General features: G+C 40.9%; 2 protein-coding genes across 4 annotated transcripts; one reads left to right on the plus strand and one right to left on the minus strand.

Annotated features, from left to right (window-relative positions):
• The first annotated feature begins 2,639 nt into the window (after positions 1-2,639).
• On the plus strand, positions 2,640-15,563 carry LOC128361895 (sex comb on midleg-like protein 2). Of its 3 annotated transcripts, XM_053322474.1 has the most exons (15): positions 2,640-2,713; positions 5,315-5,449; positions 5,920-5,994; positions 6,274-6,344; positions 6,828-7,062; positions 8,084-8,172; positions 8,265-8,508; positions 10,523-10,791; positions 10,900-10,993; positions 11,124-11,327; positions 11,475-11,636; positions 12,107-12,238; positions 12,962-13,183; positions 13,280-13,476; positions 13,673-15,563. In XM_053322474.1, the coding sequence occupies exons 2-15, from the start codon at positions 5,428-5,430 to the stop codon at positions 13,796-13,798; spliced, it is 2,142 nt and encodes a 713-aa protein (XP_053178449.1). In that variant the 5' UTR covers positions 2,640-2,713; positions 5,315-5,427; the 3' UTR covers positions 13,799-15,563. The 3 variants fall into 3 exon arrangements, with proteins under 3 accessions (XP_053178449.1, XP_053178450.1, XP_053178451.1); XM_053322475.1 differs by lacking the exons at positions 2,640-2,713; positions 5,315-5,449 and having other exon boundaries at positions 5,929-5,994; positions 6,451-7,062; XM_053322476.1 differs by lacking the exons at positions 2,640-2,713; positions 5,315-5,449; positions 5,920-5,994; positions 6,274-6,344 and adding an exon at positions 6,515-6,532.
• A 2,085-nt stretch (positions 15,564-17,648) lies between these two features.
• Positions 17,649-24,821, minus strand: zmp:0000001174 (retinoic acid-induced protein 2). The gene is made up of 2 exons (XM_053322569.1): positions 24,718-24,821; positions 17,649-19,342 (listed from the first exon to the last, which is right to left on the minus strand). Exon 2 carries the CDS (start codon positions 19,263-19,265, stop codon positions 17,649-17,651), a length of 1,617 nt encoding a protein of 538 aa, XP_053178544.1. The 5' UTR covers positions 19,266-19,342; positions 24,718-24,821.
• Between the last annotated feature and the right edge of the window lie 785 nt (positions 24,822-25,606).

Raw genomic sequence — 25,606 nt, forward strand, 5'->3', positions numbered from 1 at the left:
GTTTGTCATAATGTGTCTATAACAATGATCAGTAATGAGACTAACTGTCCCAGAGGAGTGGTTGCAGCTCTAACATCCCATTACTCAGGCAGCATGGGGTAAACTGTAGTAAATACTCTCTGAAGATGCCCATTTCTACATAAAGTGAACCCAGCTGATATTTTCATCATAGTCTACTGGCTCTGTAAGGCTTCAGAAAGAAGAAAAGTGGTTATCAAAAAATCAAAGTAGGTCGCTTTTATGCTACAGCTCTATTTTAAAATCCAAATGTCTAAAATTAGTGTTCTTCATTTGCAGCTTTCTTTTCTTGAGGAACAACTTATAGCTTTTCTACCAAGTTAGTCATTTTATTTAGGTCGTGGTGCTCACATGTAATAGAGGAGCGTGACAGGGACAAATTATACGATATGTCAAATGTCTTAAAAATAATGAGAGTAAATACAAATGAGATACAAAAACATAAAGCTATTAAGAAAACTTAGATTGGTTGGTTTCAATATTATTTTATATATGCGGTTTATTAATATAAGGACCCAATAGGTTCACCTTTTGAATAATTGCTAATTAACTATACAGTTGGTCTCAATAGTCAGTGGTACTCATAAAGTTCTCGTCATGCTTGAAATTGAGTCACGTTTTATGAGAAAATCATTTGATGTATGAGACCACCAAGACTGTATCAGTTTCACTATTGATACAAGAGACAAAACATATTTTCAGAATGATTTTTGCTGACTCATGACTAGCGTGAGAAGCTCCCATAACTGACTGGAGAGTGATTTCTTATAAAGGCGTTTCCTATAATGATGGAATATAACACAAGGGCTAAATATTTCTGGGCTAATAGAGAGCACCTACTATATAATCTGCTAACATTTGTTCAGTGTATAACATCAAGTCATTGCTTTGAAATTTACATTTTCAGCAGTTTTCACAGTGATATTAAAAATGCAAAACATTGTTTAAAGGCCTAATTGGGCACTAACTAATTCATGTGTTGTAGTTTTTTTGTTTGAAAAAAAAATCTATTACTAAATCTTTTATTACACACATACTGTACAACATTGTGCCACTCCAGCTGTGAAAGCATCAACACAATGAGTGTCCAGCATATTCTGGCTGCACATTTCCTGTAACCTCATGGAAAGTAAACACAGGATGATTCACAGCCACTGAATATGAACAAAGGTGGAGGAAGCATTTACATCGTTTACTGAAATAGAAGTAGCAATGTAAAAGAAATTCACAATTAAAATGATATATATTACATATGTTATTAGTGAATGGTATGATAAATGCAGGCCAGTGGAGAACAAACTGGATTGCTCACTGAATTGTACTGGAGTAAAAGTTTTAAGTAGCATGAATGGAAAGTAAAGTACCCTAATTTAGTACTTGATACTTCCTCAGACACTGCTGATGATTTTAGCATACTGTCTACTTTGGTGCTTTCCCTAAGCCTGGACTGAAGTAAAAATATTATCAACCGTAAATTACACACACTTTAAATAAAACATTTGCAACCTGATTATGTCTTCATCATAGCCATGTGCTATTAAACAGTATTTACATTGTTGCTGGCTACTTCAGGAATGTTGCTACGTGCTGAACTCTGTTTAATCATTATGTGACACACAGTTTATGTAGCTGATATAGTTAAACTCTTCTAGACATTAGTGTGGGTGGGGGAATACACAGAGACTGACATGGGGCAGTGATTCTGAGTCATGTTCTACTTTTTGCCTAATGTGATGACGCACAACTCCTTATTTTAATAGAAAATGTACTGGAAATTTTTCACATGCTCCCCTTATAAATTTCACTTGCTGTCATATAAATGAGGCTTGTTTTTATTCTGATTGTGGTTTGGCACCAGTATTTTTGTAATGAAATTGCTTTGATTGAATGTGTCACCCCAATTATCTCATTAATCATTATTATAACCTGAATTCTCCAAATATTAAAATGAGATTTTTTAGAATATTAAATATCTCATTTATAGGCTATATGTTTTGTATTTTATTATACTAATATATTAATAATGACGTTTAAATTTCATAATTGGGCACAAAATTAAATGAAAATGAAAATGAAAATGAAAAGAAAATGAAATATGAAACATGTTCTTCTAGAGACATTATTTATTTATTTATAGTCCGTTATTATTGTACCTACCCTACTGGGTGACATCATTCAGTTGTTGGGATTTTCTCCCACATATTACTCACACATTTAAAATATTGTCCTGAGTTCATTCAAAAGGGTATGAGTGGAAATAGATTCAGTTATAATATTGCAATTTAGTTTTTTTTTTTAAAGACATTCACTGACACATTTTAAGCAGTTTTCACAACAGATGTATGAGAGAGTGCTGTGTAAAGATGAGAAAAATATATAGATGGGTAACTTGTGTTATTTTATGGAATCCCAAATTACAGGCGGAGTGGCCCAGAAAGCTGATTGGTTAAAGTGAGTAAGCCTATTTCTGATTGGCTGTGAGTGTGACTATCAGGAGAATTTATTGGCCTTACTTAACTGCACATCCAGCCCATCTCGCGTCTTTGCTGTAGTCGTTGCTCTCTGCTCATCACTATCTTTGGCATATATTACATGCGTGTAAGCATACACTACAAGGGTGAAAAAAAATGGCAGCTGACGAATAGAGAAAAGTGTGTGGATCTTCACTCGATTTATCCAGAAAAACACGGCACCTGTAAGTTTGTTCTTCACAGTAAATAATATTTAGTTTAGCAAGAATGTCAGTTGAAACCATGCGACCCGGGTTATGTGTAAATCCCTCTGATAACGTAGAAAGACACTGCTTTCAGTGGGTTAACGTTTACGCGAAGGTTAGCCAACCCAGTTATTAGCCAGCAGCAGTAACTAGCAAATCAGGCAGCCCCAGTTGTCAACATTGGGCCCCGACTATTACCTGGAACTGTGTAGCGTTAATGTTAAACGTCATACGGCATCCGAGAGTAAACATGTAATAATGATAATGCCAAAACATGCTTTAAGTCTATATAGAAAGTAAATTAATAGCTATCTGAAGCATTTCGCCAACCCAACGCTAATGCTAGCTGTTACCATTCAACATAAACGCTACGTTAAATGTGAAGTGACACAACCAGCTAACACTAAACATAGAGAGGTAGAGTTGGTGAGAAAAACAACATTGGGAAGTGTCGCAGTTAATCATTTGACTATATACATTAACCTATATAGGTTATGCGTATAATAGGTAATACCTAGCAACGTAAATGAAACGTTTACATTAATTTGGGCTCAGAGCGGTAACGTATAAGCTTAATTAAGCTATTCAAAATGGCTCATTTTACCGTCAATGTTAATTTGTTATTAACATACGTCTTTACTGTAAGCGATCACCTGACGTAAATGACACCAAGTCCTGTTTTGATCGTTTTACAACTAAGGAAATGAGGGACGACGTTCTTAACAAACTCAGTATTAAATCCCCTATGTTTACTACGTGTCTTACTGATATTGGGAATGTACACAAAGTCAAATATAGTCACGTGGACTGTTTTAATAACCTACACTTTAGGCCCACCGTTATACTGTTAAACCCTTTAAAACTCACCAAAAAATCCCTTCCTGTCTGTGTGGGAGTGTCCATTACTGGAATAACACACCAGTGTCCATGGAAGAGGCTCTGATATGTTTTTACTTCACAGCAAAGCTGTCGTTAACAGCAGTTACTTACTGTCCACTTCCATGCCTGTTGCTTCTCTTCACGCCTCCATACTTAATCAAATTACGAAGCAATTTAACACAATTATACTGGAGACAGTCTGACCTCAACTTCCCTTTTCACTTGGTTTTCTTTAGAAAATCAACAGAAATTCAGTAACACAAGTAATGACATGTTACAGTATGGTAACTACTATGTTGTTCTCAGGGTTGGGAGGGTTACTTTGGAAATGTAACAAGTTACAGCTTACTAGTTACCCTATTTAAAATGTAATAAGTAATGTAACTATTTCAATTACTTTATCAAAGTAATTTGATACCTGTTGAAACCTGTTTTCAACTGTTAGGGTAAGTGTACCCATTAAGTTAAGGTGTTTTTCATGGATACTGACATGATTTATAAGGGAGATCATTTCTTATAAAGCAAGATTTATCTCTCATTTGAAAATGTATTTATTACTTCATGTAGATTTTGGAATATAAAATAAAGATATTTTATGAAACAGTCAAAAGTCTGGCATGAGCTTAATTGGTACTGTGACACCATTTAAGCCCACGTGTGCTCCAAATAAATCGACGTCATGATTTACTAACGAAATACAAAAAATATTTATTTCAAAGAATTAAAAACAGTTATATATGTATTCAGTAATATGGTGCATATTAAGTAATGAGGGAAAAACCATCCTGAGCAAAATCTTAAAGGTCTGACTTCAGATATAACCCCCTTTTGTAATCATCACCATTTTCATAACTGTAAGTGAATGACACATTTTTTTCTCAGTAACTGTAATGGATATACCAATATATTTTTACATTTTTTAAAGTCGTAAAGGCAGTGTGTTATGTGTATTTGATCCTTTTTCTTAATGAAAGCTTTATATATACTTTTTCTGTGTGTGTGTGTTTTTATGTATAGTTATTTAAAATGATTAAATGTAAAATAGCATGCCTCATCATTACAAATTCTTGTGACAAGTGTGTGTATGTATATATTCTGTACATCTGTATCTGTAGGATAATCAGCTGATATATCAATATAGGAATCTTTTTACTCCATAATATCAGTACCAGCATTGGCCCAGAAAATCCAGTATCAGTCAGGCTCTACAAACATTCACAGTTTCCAGCTGCACAAACAGAGCTGAAAGGATGTGTTTGTTTGTTAATCAGCAACCATTATGACAATCAAATAATCATTTACTTCATTTAAGCGAAAATGCCATAAAATTCACTGGTTTGACACTTGTAAATTAGATTTTAGTTGGCATTCTTAGTCTGCAATCATAAATTTGGACTTTTGGTCAGAAAAACCAAGGAGTTTGAACATGTTAACTCAGGCTTTATGAAGCTGTAGAGAACATTTCAAAATGTAATGGCTGGAATGATTGAAATCACAACGATGAATCGGTAATGAAATGTAATGAAGATGTTAGTCACGGACCATCTCTCAAATGTCAGAATTTGTTGCTTTTTTTCTTTCAAATCCAGCTCTCCATATACATTGCTGACTTCTAAATAATGTCTTGAATGTCGTATGTGTTTACATGTATGCGCTGTGTGCGTCTCATGCTAATTATTTTCACCCTTTTTATATTTTCAGGATAAAGGAGGCACAGAGGCATACCGGGTCAACATCCTGCGTCCTGATCGTCGACATTAAAGCGTCACCATTGGTCGTCAGCGTCCGACTGTCACCATTGGTCATCAGTCACCATGGGGAAGACTCCGTTAAAAGGCAAGCAGACATCACTCGACTGTATTTGATTAAGGCGGTGTTCAAAATTGTGTGGTCAGCTGAATCTCTGTGAAGCACACCTGTAACAATCAAATCATCAATACGCCATTTCTCCCAATTTATTCTCATTTAAAGACCCCACAAACACACACACATGTTTTTACTCACTCCGTCTGATTAGACCTCTCTTCAGATTAAAGTTTGGCAGAGCTTCACCGAAAATGATGCCATGTCATCAGAATGTATGTAACAGTGATAAAGGTGTGTGTGTGTGCGTTCCCTCGCAGTGTGGAGGAGAGCTCTAATCAAGCACAATAAGTGAAAGCACCTGTGTGGAGATAGACGCTTTAGACTCTTATTTCATATCAGCACATACATACTGTTGAGATTTGTTACAGTCTTCTTAATAGTTAAATTACATTACATTACGTTAATGACATCATATTGTATTTTTTATGTGTCATTTTTAGATCAGAAAGATGTCAAAAAAGAGAAACCAGCGAGGACGGTTCTACCAACAGGTACAACTCCTGCTACAACTAAAGGTGAAACTTTTCAAACATTGTATTTGATACTTTAATTGACATGTATTATACACACTGAACATTGTATTACCAGGAATGGTGTTATACAGGTATTTTGTAGGTCTACTTCTGTTTCTGTTTACATTATTACATTGTTGTTATTTTATGCTACTGTTACATTAACTGTTTAAATTACAATCCATTCTACCACCCTTACTCAAAATTCATTGAAAGATATCATGAATATTGCAGTATACTGCTCAAGTGTTTTTATGTAATCTTTTATGTGTTTCTCTTTAGATGCTTTCAGCTGGGAAGAATACCTAAAAGAAACATCATCTACACCAGCTCCACCGGCTTGTTTTCGTCAGGTGCGCCCTCCTGCATTCATTAAATATTTACCAGGGACCATTTGCATGAAGATAGGCACAGTGTGGAGTCATATTACACACTGAACTGGGACGTTTTTGTCATCAGGGTTGACGACGCTCAGCGGATTACAGAAGCGTTTAATCGGCATTGCAGTTAAAGTTGTGTTTTTAAGTCCGAGGTTACCCAGGTAACCGCAGGACTGTAAACTGCTGCTGAGAGTGATTTACAAACTGGTTTTGTTCCATCACAAAGGTTGTGTATTTATGGCTTTGAACACAACAACACCCTCCCCAAAGGATATAACAGCACTGAAGCGTACTGTCTTTTGCGCTGCATTACTAGCAACTCATAAATACCAAATAACACAACACATACTTGCAATTAGGTTTGGTTGATGATGCGGGGTGATTAAATCATTTTTGCAGTGTTTTTCAGCAGTTCTTACAATACCCACACTTACAGCACTGTTCTTATGTCTGCAGGCTAGAATCCCACCCTCCAATGACTTCAAAGTGGGAATGAAGCTGGAAGCCCACGACCCGAGGAATTCCACCTCCGTCTGCATCGCCACGGTGATGGGCTTAACCGGGGTGCGTCTGCGTCTCCGTCTGGACGGAAGCGACAACAGCAACGACTTCTGGAGGCTTGTGGACTCCTCCGACATCCAGCCCATCGGCACCTGCGAGAAGAACGGAGACATGCTGCAGCCGCCGCTGGGTAAGAAAGCGAGGGGAGGTGTGATGGAAGCGCATTGTCGAGACGTTAAAGCCAAAAAAATGTCAGACTTGACAGCTCTTCACAGTACAGAACAAATGATTGACTGAAGCAGGTTTTCTTTTCCATTCCGTGCACTACAGAACCGCTGTGACGGATTTATAAAAGCTCAACTAAGCTCAATAAAAGAAGAGTGGCAGACTGATAAAACTGGACCGAAAATAATTGATAGACCACGATGTATAAAATGTCACTTAGAGTTGCATGGGGAAGTGAAAGAAACTCCTACTTCATTATTATTTCTGTCATTATTGTTTGTATTCTTTGAAAGAACCTGAAGATAACAGAAGGTTGGAAGAAATGTTTTAATATGAAGTCATTGTGTCGTAACTGGCATCATCTGTGCAGTCAGATAACAAAGCTGCACACATACAGTGAATTTGAGTGTACACAAAAATAATGAAATGGAATTTTTTGCAGTAAAAAGTTAAACAACGCCCACGTCTAATGGGTCATTCCATTTTTACTCAGAAGTCGGATTTTCCAAGTTCCCGTTTGGAAACCGGAATGCCCCCTGTAGTCAGTTTTCCGACTCGGGAAGATCGGAACAACCTCACCAACTCCCCCCACCTCAAAATATAACATGGCTGCCCATCTATCAACAGTGTGAATGTTGTAGTAATATCCCTTTTGTCTTATTTGTGTCTCATTAAATCAGTCGCGCACACTGGACTGTCCAACATCTGTGGACATGTCGCTATGGTGATTTTTATCAACTGGTGTTGCTATCAATGGCTAGAACTGGTTTTCTGACTTCTTGAACCAGAACGGGTGTGACATCATTCCCAGCTCTAACACCCGAGGTCAATTCACACCGAGGTCACAAACAAACGAGGTCGTCTGAAATGAAAGGAATACTAGAAATTACTCACCACGCACTTCATCACAACACTACTTAGCTCTGTAGATTTCCAAATAGTTGTGATTGAAATTTAACAGTTATTTTTTTTATTCTCTCCTCCAGGATTTCGGATGAATGCCTCCTCGTGGCCCATGTTCCTGCTGAGAACCTTAAACGGAGCAGAGATGGCACCGGCAACAGCCTTTAAAAAGGTGTGTATCGCTTTAAAAAAAATCTCTAGCACACAGAGATCATTACATTAGTAGCGCAGCTGTTGCAATGAGGATGTCGCGCTGCCTTTCAGGAACCGCAGAGGCCCCCCCAGAACAACTTCAAACCAGGCATGAAGCTGGAGGCCGTGGACAAGAAGAACCCGTACCTCATCTGCCCCGCCACCATCGGGGAGGTGAAGGGCGACGAAGTGTTCATCATGTTCGACGGCTGGCGGGGAGCCTTCGATTACTGGTGCAAGTTCGACTCCCGGGACATCTTCCCTGTGGGCTGGTGCTCCCTCACCAAACACAGCCTGCAGCCACCAGGCAACAGCGGTGAGTTGGGCCACTAGGTGGCAGCACAGGTTTGATACAAACAATGTTTGAGGCAGATGCGGTCGCTTGCAATCAATGTTTCCATGTCACTATTTAGTTACAGTCAGGAAATTGCACCCACAGCTAAATAAATATAAACACAATTAACATTAATGAGCTGCTCTTGTTGCTTAGTCTGGCAGAGTAAAATATACACAGACTAATGTGTAACAGGTGTTGGACACACAGTAAAAGAAAGCATCAATTCTGCCTACTGATCAGTGTGTGATGGATGATTTCACATCTTAGGGAAAGGCAGCAAGTGTTAAAAGAGTCTGAAGAGTTTTCATTTGAATTGTCGTCAGTAAACTTTATTTTTTGGAAGCCAGCAATTTAATTTCGATCAAGAAAAACGTCAGAACTCTATAATAAAAACTTCCATCCGTTTTTTTTTTTTTCTCCTTTCCTCGTTCACTAACACTTTTAAGTTCTTTTTAATGTCACACACATCACCGTCACCCTCAATAAATAAAGATTTATTCCCCACAGAGGCTCAAGGAAGCAGGGTTGCTTAGTAACAAGTTCACCGTGATGGTTTCCAACACGGTGGTCTTGATTTTAAAAAAAGGAAAAATAAAAAATGGGGGCTCATTCAGAAGCAGGAGCATGACGAGCACCAAACTGTCACGGGAGAAGCTGCGGTGTATGTATCGCATGTGAAACCCTGCAGATGATCTACTCTACACAGTCCCGTCGACGTGTTTGTGCGCGTCTCTGTTTAGGGGAGGAGGGGAGAACGGGAGGGGGGGGAAATGGGCAGAATTACAAGAGGGGAGGGATGACGGGGGAGGATTAATGTCCTTCACATCACACCTGTTTACATGGAAAAATTATGTTTACACAAAAAGGGCCGCTCAGTCCAGCTTCAGCACGTCTGTGTTTAAGACTCCAGATGAAGAGGAGGAGATGTTCTGCTACGTAACAACATGGAAAGCTTTACAAACAGCTGCAGCCACAACTTACTTTTTTTTTTTTTTTTTTTTTTAAGAATGTAATTTAACCTGCTTCACGTAGGAGCTCTAATACAACCCTTTTAAACGATTTTAGAGGTGATACTTAGAACACACACAGACCCCCAAACATCCTCGTCATCTTTACCCCCCTCCCCTCTCCCCCCTCCTTCCATCTGATGCTGATTGGTCTCTGATCTGTCACCCGTGGGCTCAGTTTTGAGGTCGCTCTTTCGTTTTGAAGGAAGATTAATTATCGGGCTTGTGTTTACGTGGGTCTTTTGTTGACAAATCGCGAGCACCGTAACGAAACTTGAGAAATATTTACTAGCTGAGTAAATGGGCTGTCCCTTTTTTGAGATGATTTGTTTTTTTATGTCTTTCAGTACAGTTTGGGGTAGTTCTACTTATAGCTAGCAGAAAAAATGTAGACAGCGCCGTTCAAATAAGGAAGCGAGGCTATATTAGCAACACGGGCTTTGCTGCTAAAACAGAGGTCATTGTATTACGACTGAAACACTGCTATCAGTTACTGTACGACATGAAGCCGAGCATTTCCCCTGACATTTCAGTAATGACTTGCCCCTGTCCAAACCCAGATTGACACCAGACCACCTCAATGCTTTGACTCTAATTGCAAGCCACCAACAGCAGGCCAGCACACCACGTTTGGTCACTGGGTCGAGAGATAATGACACTCTATTCATCTCTCTAATTAGACTCTACAGAAGAGAGTTAACTATGTGGGGCCAACATGTTTCTGCGTTTTTTTTTTTCCTTTTAGCACAGGAGCCATTGAAGGTCCTTTTGTCATGTACAGGGATGATGTCACGTTCAGTATTTGCATTGTTATCAAGGAAACAATTTAATTTGCTTAAATTACAGCGTTTCCTTGAATTCTGTGCAGGCAGTTAGCTGTCCATATACAGCAGAATGCACTGGTTGTCTCTTAAGCCTTATGTTTTAGTTTGTTGTCTTATAGGTATCTAGAGTATATAATAGTTGTGTTGTATGCTTTATTACAGTCACCCTGCCAAAGAGCCCACAGATTCTCTCAGCATCGCCCTCCAAGCCCAGCAGGCGCTCCCTGCCGACCCCTTACAGACTCCCCAACCCTCTGCCCATGCTGCCCGTCAGGAAGGGGGTAAGAGGCCGCCGGCCCAAAAGCGAGACCATCGCCCTCCTCAAAGCCGTGGCGGAGGCAGCGGCCGCCCAGAACGGAACCCCGGTCGAAACCACACCCATCGTCGTACCTCAACCCCACAAAAAGAGAGGCCCCAAACCGGGAAGCAAGGTAAGAAACCCCCGCTCTTGTTTTTCTAAATGGAGATTTATTTATACACCGGAGTCATTGTGGATTTATTCTCTGGCACGTGCTAAAAGTTGAACATGTGTTTCTCAGAGAAAGCCGAAGATCCTCCAAAGCACAGCACATCTACCCAGCATCCAGGTCTCACAAGAAAGCCCCCCCAGCCTCAGCTCTGTGGTCTCAACAGGTGACGATTCACAGCTGTTTGTCTTTCACAATTAGCCGTCTCATCTTCTTCTGCATGGAATTAAAGCTATCGTCACAATATCTAATCTGCTCACTGTTGTGTGCGCTCGCCTGTTTGTGTGTCTCTCCAGTGTGTGTGTATGTGAACAAGCACGGAAACTGCGGTCCCCACCTGGACAGGAAGCAGATGCAGCATCTGCCAGACCACTTTGGCCCGGGGCCAGTGAACGCTGTGCTGCAGCAGGTGGTCCAGTCATGTATAGACTGCGCCTACCAGCCTAAAATCCTGCTCAGCGCTCTGCAGACTCACGCAGGAGGGGGAGAGGTCGTCAGAGGTAACGCGTAAACAAAGCAGCTTATTGTTATAGCCCGTGCTGTTTTTTTAGGATGTATCTCACCTCTAAAATAATGATTCAGTACTTCTGTTTAAAAAAAAAAAAAGTGGCTCATTTAATAGCTGCACATGTTGTTCTTCCTCTCAGTGAGAACGGACGGAGGAGTTCGCATGGTCAAACTACCATCCGCCTCCAGCGCTTCCTTCGTGCTGCGCTTCTTGGAGACCATGTGTCGTCACCTGCAATGCGACAACCTGTTCAGCAGCCAGCCGTTCAGCCACTTCACTGCCTACGACAGGAACAAGTCAGGTAAATACACCGAGAGCTGAGTTAGAAAAAAAACTACTGGTTGTTGGACTGAAATCATATTGCGCCTTTTATCCAAAGCTCTTTACAATTAGTTTCTCATTCACAGTTTGGAATTAGAGAAGTTAGGGAATAAACTGCCAACTTTACTCTACTCTCTGAGCTATAACTGCCACCTCTCATGATAAACTTCTACTGAGACAAAAAACTACAAAGGAAAATATGCTATTAAAACATTCCAGCTAATATCCTAATGAAGCATCTCAAACAACAGCACACCAACTCTGGTTTGAATCTTCACATTTGGACTCTGATCATCACATGTAGCTGACTGTAGCCATGGAGCTTAGTTTTTTTAATTTACTTGAACATTTTGTGAGTGATATTTGAATGAAAACAATATACTTCAAAGCATAAATCTTGCTGTTTAATCCCAATAATCCTAAAAGTATTGAACTGTTATTGTGTTGCAGTGAAAGAAGAAGCTCTGGACGCTCCATCCCTGGTTCGGGGCAGTAGTAAACGAAGTCTCTCTGGGGTGTGTCCACCATACGCAGCCCCTCTGTCTCCTAAACATTTACGAGCTGAAGCCCACCCTTCAGAAGGTACAGCTCACTTTGCAGATGACACAATTTCTTCCTCTGTCATTTTTAAGGCTCATTAAGACTCATTTTGTACGTCTAGATAAACAATTTCAAAGTCCTCCATTACAGAAAACGTTTATTAGTTTTTATTATCTTAACAAAATATTACATTATGACTAACGTTTGTAATCTTAATACACATATTTGTGTTGCATTACCCGCCACACTCTCTACATTTGGATCTCCATTAGCGAGGCTGCCTCTATGTATTTTAGAAAGCAGATTAAAAACACATGTTTTTTATGTTAATGTATTCTACCTCGAGCTCTTTGGCTGGCGTAAAAGTTGTGTTGTGTAATATGCTAAAAAAAAACAATTCGTCCTCAATATGCTGCGTTGTCTATTCTGCATGTGTGTGCAATCAAGCCTACTGATTGCTCAATGTTATTGTCAACCTTGGCACTAAATGGAGCGGTGATACTATAATGAGTGTATTTAGCTGGTTTAGTCACCTTAACTGCAGCTGTATAGTAATAAGCAGGAATGCAGGGATATGCAACATCCCCTTATTTATTACATGCATCATCCTGTTTCACGGAAGACTGCACTTCTTCATGTTGAAGCTTTGTTGCTGCGCTCGGATGCACTTTGACATCGCGTACATTTAATCATTGGGTTTTATTATTATTATAGAAGCGCTTATAGAACAATATTTTAACCTCCGTCGTGTTTCCCTCTCTCCAGCAGAGACCCTGCCTCACGAAGAGAACGGCCTAATAAAGGAGCAGCGCTACATGGACTCGGCCTCCAACTCCATGACCCCTCGGCCTCACACGGCACGGAGCTCCTCAGAGTACCACCCACAGGCCAGCAGCCTCTACCATCACGGCAACGGCACGCCCATGCGCCGCCATTCCTCGAACCCGGCAGAGCTCAGCTCCGCGCAGCCGCTCAGACGAGTTGAAGGTACAGTGAGACCCTCTAGCAAATTCTCCAGAAAACCCTCCATGTTTCAGTCTCTACATGTAAAAAGAAAACTGATTTTTTTTTTTTCGGTGGTAGTTCATGTTCAGTGTGTCTACTCTGCTTTGGATGCAGCCAGCTCCACCACAGGTCCCGAGGCTGTAGCGTCTGACCGCGAGAGTCTGCGGCCGCCCAGTAAAAACCCCTCCTCCTGGTCCATCGAAGAGGTGATGCAGTTTGTGAGGGACGCCGACCCCACAGCATTAGCCCCACACGCTGAACTATTCAGAAAACATGTAAGTTCACCTTTTATTATTTCAAATAAAGAACAATTAACCACCAACAGCGACGTCCTTTTCTCAATTTGTATTGCTAAATTGAGCTTAAAAAAATCCAAAAAGTTGTCTTTAATCATGTCCACCATGTAATGTACTGTGTATTATTAGCTTTGGCTGCTCTAGTTCATTTGGCTCTCTGCATATGTTTCCACAGGAGATTGATGGGAAAGCCTTGATGCTTCTACGGAGTGACATGATAATGAAGTACATGGGTCTGAAGTTAGGGCCTGCGCTCAAGTTATGCCATCACATAGAGAGGCTGAAACAAGGCAAACTGTAAGAGGTGCCCTGGCAGCCCTGTCCCTGTCAGACCCGTGAGCAATAAGCCCTGATAAGGACCAGCGTTTGGACTCATGGGGCAAGCAGGGGCCACACATGAACTCTATACTCCACCTTGAGGGACTCAGTAGACGTTGCAAGTTCATCGTGACTTCCAGAGTGGAGAAGTGTGCCGTGCATTGCTGACACATTACCTCATCCCCCTCATCAGCTAGAAAAAAAAAAAAGAAAAGAGAGAAAAAAAAAAAAGAAGCTGTTCAAGTCTAAATAAGACGCCATTGACTCTATGAAATCCCAAAGGAAAATAATCCCTGTAGTGTTTACATTGCATAGCACATGTGCACACGTGGACACATTTTTTTTACGGAGATGAAATCTTTTGATCCTGGTTTTGGATCCCCAAAGATGGAGAATGTTTCTTCTTTATATAATGTTTTTATTATTGTTAAATTTCCAGTTAATAAGGAAGGGTTGGTATACTTAAAAAAAAAAAAAAAAAAAAAAAAGTGAAACCATCAGATGTTCTTCCCCATGCTCTCCAAGAGAATTTGGATGCTCTCTGGTCTGTGCTGTTGTATAGTTGTTTTCACCTCGTTAATTCACGTGTATGCCTCGAAGTATGGGTATATCTGCCTGCCCGAAAGAATGCCTGTCAATGCATTCCATGTTTTTCACACAATGCCAGACACACAAAGTTTTCATTTGCTTTGACACAATTGTATCATGTTGTAATGTGATTTTTATTTTTGAAAATCAAACTTCACCTTTTTAATAACACGACCTGTGTCCTGCAGAACCCTCAGCCGTGACACAACGTATTCACCGTGTCTTCAGCTGACACTCCTACTGGACTCCATGCAGTTCTTATCAATGTCAAACCGTTTGTATCATAAGCTCTGGATTGTTAAGGAAATGCAAATAAGACATTTCTAAGGGCTTTCCACATTTAGTTCTGATGTAATATTTTTTATCAGTCATAATCATTCGAAGCTCGCGGGTCGGCCTGCGACGTCAGAGTTGACACTTTTGACCGTTACAATCACTGTTAGCAATGAAAACAGATATGTACAGTTTTATGGGTTTAACCATGAATATCAGCGACAGAATGTACATTTTGTAGAAACGTTAATATTTTAAGGAAATCATATACATAAGTTAGAAATGTGAAGATAAAGGGCGATGTGGATGTGGTGAATATTTCACAAAGGATTCCATTCTGCTTTTTAATACTTATCTCAGCGCTTTTTTTTTTCTTTTTTTTTAGTTGAAATACTCCCAGTAAATAGACTGTCTCGCTTTACTTATGACATTTCTCAGGTTAAAGTGGTCTTTGTTAGTACAAGCTTTTTGTAGCAAACTGTTTATAATAGACTTAACAGAATTTTCCTGTTACCCCTTTTTCTGATTTTGAAAACGACTCGTGCCATATGATATTCAACACAGGATCCAAGTGCTGTCGGTTCCCCTCTCACATCTTCTTAAAACTACTTGAAAAATTTGTGTTGCAAAAATTCCCTTGTCCATTACATCACACCAGATAAACAATATGTGTTTATGATGTTGTGTATATTCTTTTTTCTTTTTTTTTTTTTATAAACCTATCGAAACAAACTGATGTGCATGTGTTGTCACTGATTAGAACTAATGCTTTACTCTCAGGATGGGTTTTCACACAGGGGGAAGGAAGCTGCTGAAATTATTTATTTAAATTTTGTTTAATATCACAAAAACATGTAGTTAGTTGCTGGTTTAGAAAATTCAATGGGTCTGTGCTGTCTTTTTTTAAAAATATTTGACCTCATAAACATAAGAAATAAGCCTGGGCCTGTCTCTTGCCAGACTGCAAAATTGAGTAAATTCTGACACAAGAACATTTCTCACTGATTTCAATTCATCTTCAAGAACACTGAATGATAAATCTGACATAAAAAACTTGATAAATGTAATCAAGGAACAATGAAGAGACACAAATGTAGACCTCAGGGATTTTAGTTCACTTCCATATAAAAAGCACATAAACTGTACAGTAAGCAAACACTGAACCGCCAGCACATTTCATCTGTTTTTTCACTGACATCTTCATTAAAACCACAGTTTTCAGAAGCACATAAAAAAAAATGCCTCTTAGGACTGCTGGTTACAAAGGAAGCAGTTTTCTTAATATCCAGTCACACACTGTCATTATATGTACAGATTGTATAAATTAAAAGTCGTACAAAGAATAAGTTAGGATGAAATCTGCACAATCAGTTCAGACTACTTCACTGTGGGTACAAACAAAAGAGCCCTCTGTTGTGTGGTCTGCAGACATGAGTTAGAGTCAAATGTACTGTAATGTACATCAATATAAATAAAGCAACTGGTAAAATGTGGAGCTTTAGGTATTTTCCATCCAGACAGACTGCATATGGCTGTTATTAGTTCTTGGCCTGTAAATTTACAGATTTCATAAATGCTATCATCACCAAAGGGGACAACACACTTCTTTTTTTTCCCGAAGAATTAAAGTAGGACACCCTGTAACTTTTTCAACTAAACTATGACAAAGTGCACTCAAGAGGATAAATAAACAGACACGCTCACACACACGGACGACACTCGCACATTCACGACTTCTTAGTCATAGGGCCGAGAAATACCACGCTCCACGGAAACGATAAAAATGACACCAAATCACTAGGAACGGGGGGGGGGGGGGGGGGGGGGGGGGGTTGATAAACAGGAGGATGAAAGGGACTGATTCTAATAGCAGACTAATAAACACACTTAACACATACACCTACAGTATTTTCTCTCACTGAAGCAAGAAGAAAACGATCCTTACTTCGTTCTTCGTTCGTTCTCCGTCAATATCACAACCTAGATTCACTTAATAGGTTTTAATGGAAGCAGCTGGAGTTTCTAGTGTTTCGTACACTTGCTGTGAGGTGGTTCCTCAGATTTGGCTGCTTCATTTTTTTTAAGGTTAATTCAGCCGGCAACAAAAAATAGCTCTTTCCAGAAGTGCTTTCCTTATATTTTAAACAGGCCTGTAGAAAGTTCGGCAGTTTAAATGTGAAAACAATTAAGACATCCCTTTTTTTCCCTGCTGTTAAACAAAATAAGAATGTATTTTGTTGTGACCTACAGCTGTTGCCAACATTCATTTAGATGAAAATTGCGGCTCCGGGCCTCGCCAAGTCATTATTAGCCTGTCATGCTAAACCCCCGACCCATCAGAAGAAAAAAACATTTTAAAAAATGAAGGAACCGCTTCAGTGAGCCACTGATGACTCTGATGGGACATGTTTTAACAGTCTCAGTCACGTCCTGCCATTACATACTGTTCCGCTGCGAACAGTGACAACCTCAACGATCAGGGTTTTTTTGTTTCAGTGCACTTAAGTAAAAATTACATGTGGAAACAAACCATGAACCGAAATGGAAAATAAAAAATATGGAACCCATGTGTCTTTGCTGTAATTACAAAGTCAAAAAAAATCTTCTTCAACATCTTAGATTTATAAAGACAATCTCCAAAGCCACATGGAGAGCCCATTAAGCTGCCATACGCAAAACATTTCTCTTAAACTCGGTTTAGTGTAACACTGGAGAGTAGTGCATTACAAAAAAAAAGCAGTTCAGAGGAGTCCAATGGAAAGCATTTGTGAAGTCTGTTACTACTGTGTCACACTGTCAGGACATTCACGAGGCTCCGTTCTGCAACATTTGGAGCCCAACTCTGAGCTTTGATTGGACATACAAGTGTATGAGTTTGATTACAGAATGTCCCCACATGTGTTTTATGTTGTACGCTCCGGAGGGATTACCAGAGAGCGAGCCAGCAATTAATCCCCCTCCGCTGAGCACGTTCACTTCCTGGGGAGCAGCGCTGCTAGTCTCTGCTTCTTAATGGGAAGGAAATGGATCTCCTGTGAGCTGACCTTCTTCAGTTTGATAGCTCTGCTTTTAGGGACCTTTTTTAGCGGGTCGTTAGGGTCGTGCTGTTCTCCCTGGGATACTGACGGCACTCCGTAAAGCTGCTGCAGAGATGCCCCCTGGCTGCCGTCGCGTTTGATGGAGAAGTTCTTGGTGGAGACGCCCGAAAGGCCTTTTATCTTCCCGCAGAGGATGGCGGGGATCGCGTCCTTCACCGATACGATCACCTTGGCCGTCTGCGAGGTGCTGACTATCTCGAGGTTTCCCGCTCCGCTGAGAGACGACTCCTGACCCAGAGAGCTAGACCCCCCGGCAGTGCTGTCCACCACCCACTTATGCTGTCGGCTGAACTCCAGTGAAGCCAGACTGCCCAGGAGTTTGGAATCTAAACTCTGAGTGCATTCGAGAGAGGATTCTCTGTCACGCTGTGGTGACCCGCTGGAGCTACGTGACTGGGCACACTTTTTTTTCCTCGCAGCAGGCACTGACAAGTCGAGCACGCTGTCCTGCTGTGGACTGGGGTACTCCTGTTTTGGTTCGACTGGACACATCCTGACGGAAAGGTCTAGAGCCTGTCCTTCAACTAGAGGAAGAGAGGACGGGGAGGCATTTTGCGGCTGGAACGGCGGCACACATCTACTCGAAGACAACGAAGGAGAGGTAGTATCTTTTGGAGAAGTCTGAGTGCTTTTACTCACAGTGCAAACTGGTTTTGGCATGTTCCCCTTTGAGTCCTCAGTCTGCGGAACAGGAATGGGGATGGGAAGTGGGATGGGCAGAGGCACTGGCAGAGGAATGATGACAGGATAGGGGACTAGAAGTGTGGCAGGAGGGACCAGAGGGGCCAGAGGAGAGGTGTAGGGAGGTGTGAGGGGAGGAAGTGGGAAAAAAGGAGAGCCTGGTGACTGACAGGTAGACGAGCCTGCCTGGGAAGTGAAGAGGTCCTGCAGGATGGCCGCAAAAGCTGGATTCTGGAGGAGGGAGAGCAGGTTAGCATCCGGCGCTTGACCTACTGACTTTTGGTCGACAGCTGGAGGCAAGCCAAACGACAAAGGGTTCTGACACAGGACATTGTTCTGGAGCGGCAACTGGGGGCAATTAGCGCTCTGAGGGAGCACAGAAGGATTCATGTGCTGGAGGACCTGCTGATCCAAGACCAGAGGAAGTGAAACGGGGTTTTGGCTCGTTATCAAGTACGGCGCCGCCCCCATTTGGCCGAGCTGAGCCCCGGCTGCTCCGGCCATTTGGAGGTGAATGGGCAGCATCAGTGGGTTCTCTCCCAGGCACACCGGATGAAGGACAGTTGTGGCTACTTTAAGCGCCACTCCCCCTGGAGATTCAGCGGAAGGACTGACCACTGACGGTGCAGGGGTCTCCACCAGGTTAGAGACCCCTCCTTTACTCAGTCCCGCCACACTAGCATCACAGGAATCAGCCAGATTTACTCCATTCTCCACTTTACCGGTGATTTCTCCTCCTCCAGCCTCAGCATTGCACACATCAGTCTGGGGCTGCGCCATGGTCACAGGCACATCGTCACTACCCTCCATAATTCAGCTCCGAGGGTCGAACACAGTCTTCATCAAGCATCAGTGACACGTCTCATCCATTATTCATCCAGGTAATACTGAAACACAGGAAACAGTAACAGTGTTTAATACTGTACAAATTCAACAAAGCTTCATGCTAGCCCCCATACAGTACAGCTTAGTAAGGACTAAACAAGTTTATTTTTTCAGATTTAGCATCTAGCAAAATTACAAAATCTTTCACAGAATTAATAATAAGGAGAAAATGAAATCACAAAGTCCAACAAATAAAAGACATGCTATCACATTTACTGAGCAGGAGCTGGAAAACCTCGTCTATCAAAACAGTTATTGGGCCTTTTTAATTACTACTTATTTAATTACCGTACCGAACTGAGGGGGAACGAGAGGATTCTTTAGTTTATTTTACATTATATAACTTAATATGTAACCAAACCATTGTAAAATACCACAGGAAATTGACATGCAGTGTTTCCCAGGGCCCAATTATCACCCGATGTTGCTGTGATTAAAAATTAAAAGGATAAACAGAGACGAGTCCAACATGAAATTGGTTGTTTTAAACTAATATTCGGGACGAGAGTTCCCTTATTCCCGACAGGCCTTTATAACAGAGAACAGTTTGATGTGTCATAGCACAGGTGTCACTAATAAACCTTAACGATGACTCTGTTCCAGTACAGTGAATAAAACAGAACAACACCTGCGTCTTTTCTACTACTGCTTATTTACTATATAGTACTCTCTATACTTACCTGACACTATTGTATTTGTTATTGTATCCTCTATAGAGGGCCCTCAACATTTCCACAGTGTGTCCATGCCATGCACGCTTCTTTCTCTTAACAATCATTTTATAGATGCAACTCTGCAGCTGTCAGTACCGACTCAAATGATGGTGATAAGCAGCTGTCCCAAATCTCAATTTACTGCTCACTATAGAGTAAAGTGTTTATTATATAGGGAGTAGTGAATGAGTGACTAAGGGGGTGATTTCGGAACAACAGCAGCCCAAGGACTGATCCTTAAGAAACTAAATGTCAGTATAAATACAGAAATATTCAAGCAAGATATAAAATTCTATGTGACTACAGTAAAAGATGAATCCATAATTATATCAACAACCGATTACTGACAGGAAATTAATCACTATTATGATCATTTTTATAATTTTTTACATAATCAATAATAATTTTTTTAAAGAAAAAAAAGGCCCAAATTCTCTGGATGCAGCTTCTTAAATGTGTATTTTTCAGGGGGTTTTTTACTCCTCTACGACAATAAAGTGAATGTCTTTGGGGTTATGGACTGTTGGTCTGGACAAAACGAGACATTTTAGGTTACTTCTTGGGCTTTTGGGAGACGTTGACTGACATTTTTCTTCATTTTCTGACATTCTTCTAACCAAACCTATCCCTCCATCTGCCTGCCTGCGTATCTATCATTCTTTCGTAAGCCTATTGCGTGTTTGCTTTGCTTTCCACTATGTCAACATCCACACAACACATGTCTCGCCTGCGCTGGCTGTCAAACCTCATCCATCCGTAGTGATAAAAACGTCCCTCGGGGTGCCTGGAGATACAGTGCATCCCGTGTCAGCAGGGTCGCTCATACTGATGGGATCACTGAGGATAATGTATAAGCTCTTGGGGAGAGAGAGAGAGAGAGAGAGAGAGAGGGGGGCGGGAGGGGGACACTTTCAAATAAACTGAAACATAACAACAAAGTCCGCACTCTACGCCACCTTTTCTAGTGAAAAACTCAATTAAATGCACACATGCAGTTCCAATTTCCTAGCAAAAGCGTGACACTTTTTTTTCCTTTCTCCCTCCCAGAAGCCTTCATGTGGTGTTGGGTTGCCTCACTGAGCAGCGAGGAGGAGCCCTCTATCCCCCCAGGCTGGTTTTATATTGTTCTGAAGCATAGATGAGACATTGTAGTGGGGCTCTGATGGATTACACAGAGGACTCCACGGCCAGACGGTCGGCCGATAACCTTGTCGCCATTTCACACATGGGGAAAGGTCGGGGAAGTGTGGGAAGCGTGCACCTTGGGAATACAAAAACATGCTTTAACATACCCTGAGAGAACCCAATGAACACGTTTTATAGCTTTGGAGCTTCTGCGCTTACACTCGCCAGTCTTTTCCCACCGTGATATAGATATCAGCTCCTTCTCAGAGATGAGCCGGCAGGTCACGGTTGTCTATATGCACGTTAAGGACTTATGTAATACACGCATCGCTTTGTCCTGATGGGAAAGAGTCATGGGACTTCAGGCCAGACAAAAAAAAAAAAGGGGACAAATTGTTGCCACAAGAGTCAAAGCATGGGGCACACATCTGTCTCTGCCTCATCCATCATTTCTTCATATCTTTTCTTTCTTTCTCCTCCTTCCAAAAGTTAAGAAAATATGGAAATTGGGATGTGATGTTAGTAATTAAAGACTCTGAATAGGAAATCTGGAACTATTCTATTTTTCTTCCATGTTGATGCTGCGGTTTCACTTGCATTCCAGGAAGTTTGAGGCAAGACATTTCCTGCTTGATAACATGGTCATGAGGTCTGTGACACGATAAAGCCTCGCTGACCAATATGAAAGAAGTCTTTCTTGGTTTAACACTCCCCTTCTGTCACAGGCTGGAATGGTTTGGCCCAGTTGTGCACAAAGTGAGGGAAACAAACCAGATATTCCTGAAGCGGCAATAATAATCTTTACATAATCTTCCCTCTTAACTCAGCTGTCATTCTTTTTAAATAACCTGACTCGATGTATTCGTTTAGCGAGATTTACGCTGAGCCTTCCGATCAGGTGACTTGATGCTAAGCAGGAATCACCAGCAGGGTGACATGTTGTTGGTCAGCTCTCAGCTCCACCTCCCCTTCGCTTGAATCATGTGAGCGAAATGTCAAACTCTGCAGACGAGCAGGAGAAGGAAGTTTTAAATATCTGGAGGGAGCCAAAGTACATAGAGAACATGCTCCGTTTTTCCATGAATGGACTGTGTGACTTTGCTTTGTCAGAGTGTTATTACAGAGAGTGGAGGTCGAAGAAAGATGTCACATAAGCGTAGATAAATTGATGCTTTACTTACATTCTGATTCTTGCTGATGTGCCACAAGCTGAATTAATGATCTGGTTTGTTTTCCTTAAGCCTCTGATTTAAAATACTTCCACGACTGTCGTCACTGTGGTCAAACACGACTGATTAACTGCTACCAGCTCCTCCAGCTAAATCTAACACTTATGTAAAAAGCTGCAAAACTGTACTCACACACACACACTGACACACACACACAATATACTGTAGAGTCTGAGAATTGCTAGAAAAATAAATTAAAACATATTCCCATCAATTTAGCTTTAGGTTAAATGCATTAATCTTCCTAAATCTTGCTTTTTACATCACGATGATGGAGGTCACAGCTCCTGTTTGATGCCGTTTCTGTTAAATAATGTGACTCAAACTAACCTGAATGAATGCCGAACACTGATAGGACCAGAAGCACATCTCTCGCCGTTCGAAACTCCCTCCTCATCTGCAAGAGGTTTGTGTTCACTAGCCAGTAACAGCTAATTGAGTAAATAGGCAAGAAGAGACCTAACAGAGAGCCAAATGAAATCCCTCCCCTGTCCCCGTTACTGTAATGATTTCCACATTTCCTCTCCTTTTTTCCTCCTTGCCTCATTGATGGAATGTATGCCATACTAAGTCAATAGCAGGGAGAAAACAACAACGCCTTAACTTTAACTGCATTAATGTGCACTGCAGTCCAAACACATTATAGAGACTGCTCTCTCTCTCTCTCTGTCTTTGCTCACATGATCCTTCCTTGTTATGGATTTGATTTAGAGTTTAGACTAAAGGGAACAAAAGGAGAAGGGATGGACGGATGGAGCGGCATTGCTGATGATCTAAAGGTCATCACCCTCGACACCCCTCCGCTCCAATAGCCAATTACATCTCATTAGAGAGCTTCATCACGAGCAAGCTGCTCTCACATTGATGCAGATTTCCTTTTATTCAGCCTGCCCTCCCTCCAGCTGATCTCCTGGATGCACCGATAGTCAAATACAACTAACATATGCAGCGATTACTTAAATGATTTGTATCGAAAAATCACTGATAATTGACTAAAGTCATTTTCCAAACAAAAATTGCACAAAAAAAGAGTTCCAGCTTCTTTAATGCTATAATTTTTAGGCTTCTTACTCTTTTATTATAATTAACTGGATATGTTTGAGTTTTGGATTGTTAGTCGGATTAAACACTTCATCTGAAGACATCAGCACAAACAATAAGCTTAAAAATAGATGAATTATTGATAAAAAAATAATTAGATGCCTTGAATTCCGTTTAAAATGTGATCATCCACAGATTCATATTGTAGTTATGATTTGAATTCTGATCTTTGTGAACTAATCACTGTTTCATCCAGTTATCATTTCTGCTCACATGGTGAAATAGTTTAGTTTAATGTTTCAAAATAAAAATACATTTCCACACAAGAACTTAAGTAGCCATGTGTTTTAACGACTGCTGGTAAATAGATTGTTTTCATATGATATACTGAATGTAAAATCTTTACACTTAACAGTCGTAAAATGTACAGTTCTCTCACTATGTGCTGAAAAGTAAAAACACTAGAGTAACAATTCCCTTCTCTATAGATAAACCTTCATTACTACATATTGATATCTTATCTAAGTTATTACTAAAATGTACTATTTTCTTATTATTACAGTTGTGTCCCTGCACGTGAGTAAACGCACGAGCTGTTAAAGCCAAAGCTGTCGCAACAGGGCCCTGAGTGTGACACTGCCAGGGTTCATGTGAGGATATATTTTCCTTCTTTCTCCGCTGGTGACAACATTAGTATCTCTCCACAGACAGGCCGTGTGGGTGCCGTCCTCCCTCCCCGGACAGATATGCTCATTATGAGGCTGTCTGGTCCCTCACAGACCCGACGGTTCGCCATGAAAGCAGAGGAGGCTGTGCGAGGTGTGTACGCGCGTCTCTACACATCACACACGGAGAGCTGTGAGCCTACGCTGCCATAAATACATTCAATTATATTTACATTTATATTATTTCTACACAAATTATGACCTCAAGTCCCCCCCCACCCCCCCACCCCAAAACCCCCCCAACTAGCTTACACTGGAGAGAATGAGCTCGAGCTGACGGACAGTACGCGTTATTCTCGATACAAGCTAGCTGCGCACATCGGCTCTCACGTTAGAAAAAGGAGCTTTAATGCGTAATAAACTCAGACACAGCTAGTAGCTTAATAATTCACACTTCATCCACATGATGATATTTAAAGGAATTACAGTTTCCGCCGCGTCTATCCTGCATAAAAAAGCAGACAAGCCTTGTCTCACCCCGTTTCATCTCCTTCCCTTTAATGTCATTCTTCAACAATATGACACATATATATTATTTACTCACCTCTCAAGCACACCGGCGTGTTTAGCAGCTTTCCCAAGCCGACGCGTCCCTGTAATGTATCGATGAATGAGAGCCGTGAGACTTTAAAATAAATAGATAAGGATTAATATCGCTTCATTGCGGTCCCGTCGTAGCGACTCCAGACTGAAGCTGCGCACGCAACATCTCTCTCCCTCCTCCTCCTCCTCCCCCCTCCTCCTCTGTGCACGAGGACATCAGGAGAAAAAAAAGAAAAGAATTAAGAAGAAAACATAAACAATATTAACAACAACGATTTTCAAATAAATACACACAAAAACATCATTCATGTGGCTGAAAAAATTCTTCATTTTACATTATTTGATTTTGCGTGTCTCATGGTTACAAACTAGAGTTTACAACAAGAGGCAGTCATTTGACATCAAACATTGTGACTGTGACAGTAACCTCACCCATATCATTAACCCACTCTGACTAAAATAATACTCATAGCAATAACTGTGACAACAAACAGGATGATCTAAACACTTGGCAAGATTAATTTAAAAAGCGCTCAAAAAACCATGAATCTTATCTGTATTATCTACCATAGATTATATAATCAAAGTAACTGTAAGAATGCACAGAAATAAACTTCTGTATAAAGTATGATGAGGTAGATTTCTGAGTGCTAAAAGGATTTTTTAACAAAGTCATTTATACTTTCATTTTGAACAATACTCCAGCCGTGTGACTGGCTGATGACAGAATCAGAGGAGAATGAAGTCTGACAGAGAGGCAGCTGTGGATGACAGACTCGGGTGAGCAGGATCCCCTGGGTCTCCATATCAGTCCCAGCCAGCCTCGGGCTCTACTTCAGAGCCCTGGGGGCCTCTCCCGCAGGGAGGCTGTTTAATGCACTATAATGAGC

Source organism: Scomber japonicus, chromosome 7 (genome assembly GCF_027409825.1).
Source record: "Scomber japonicus isolate fScoJap1 chromosome 7, fScoJap1.pri, whole genome shotgun sequence".
NCBI lineage: Eukaryota > Metazoa > Chordata > Actinopteri > Scombriformes > Scombridae > Scomber > Scomber japonicus.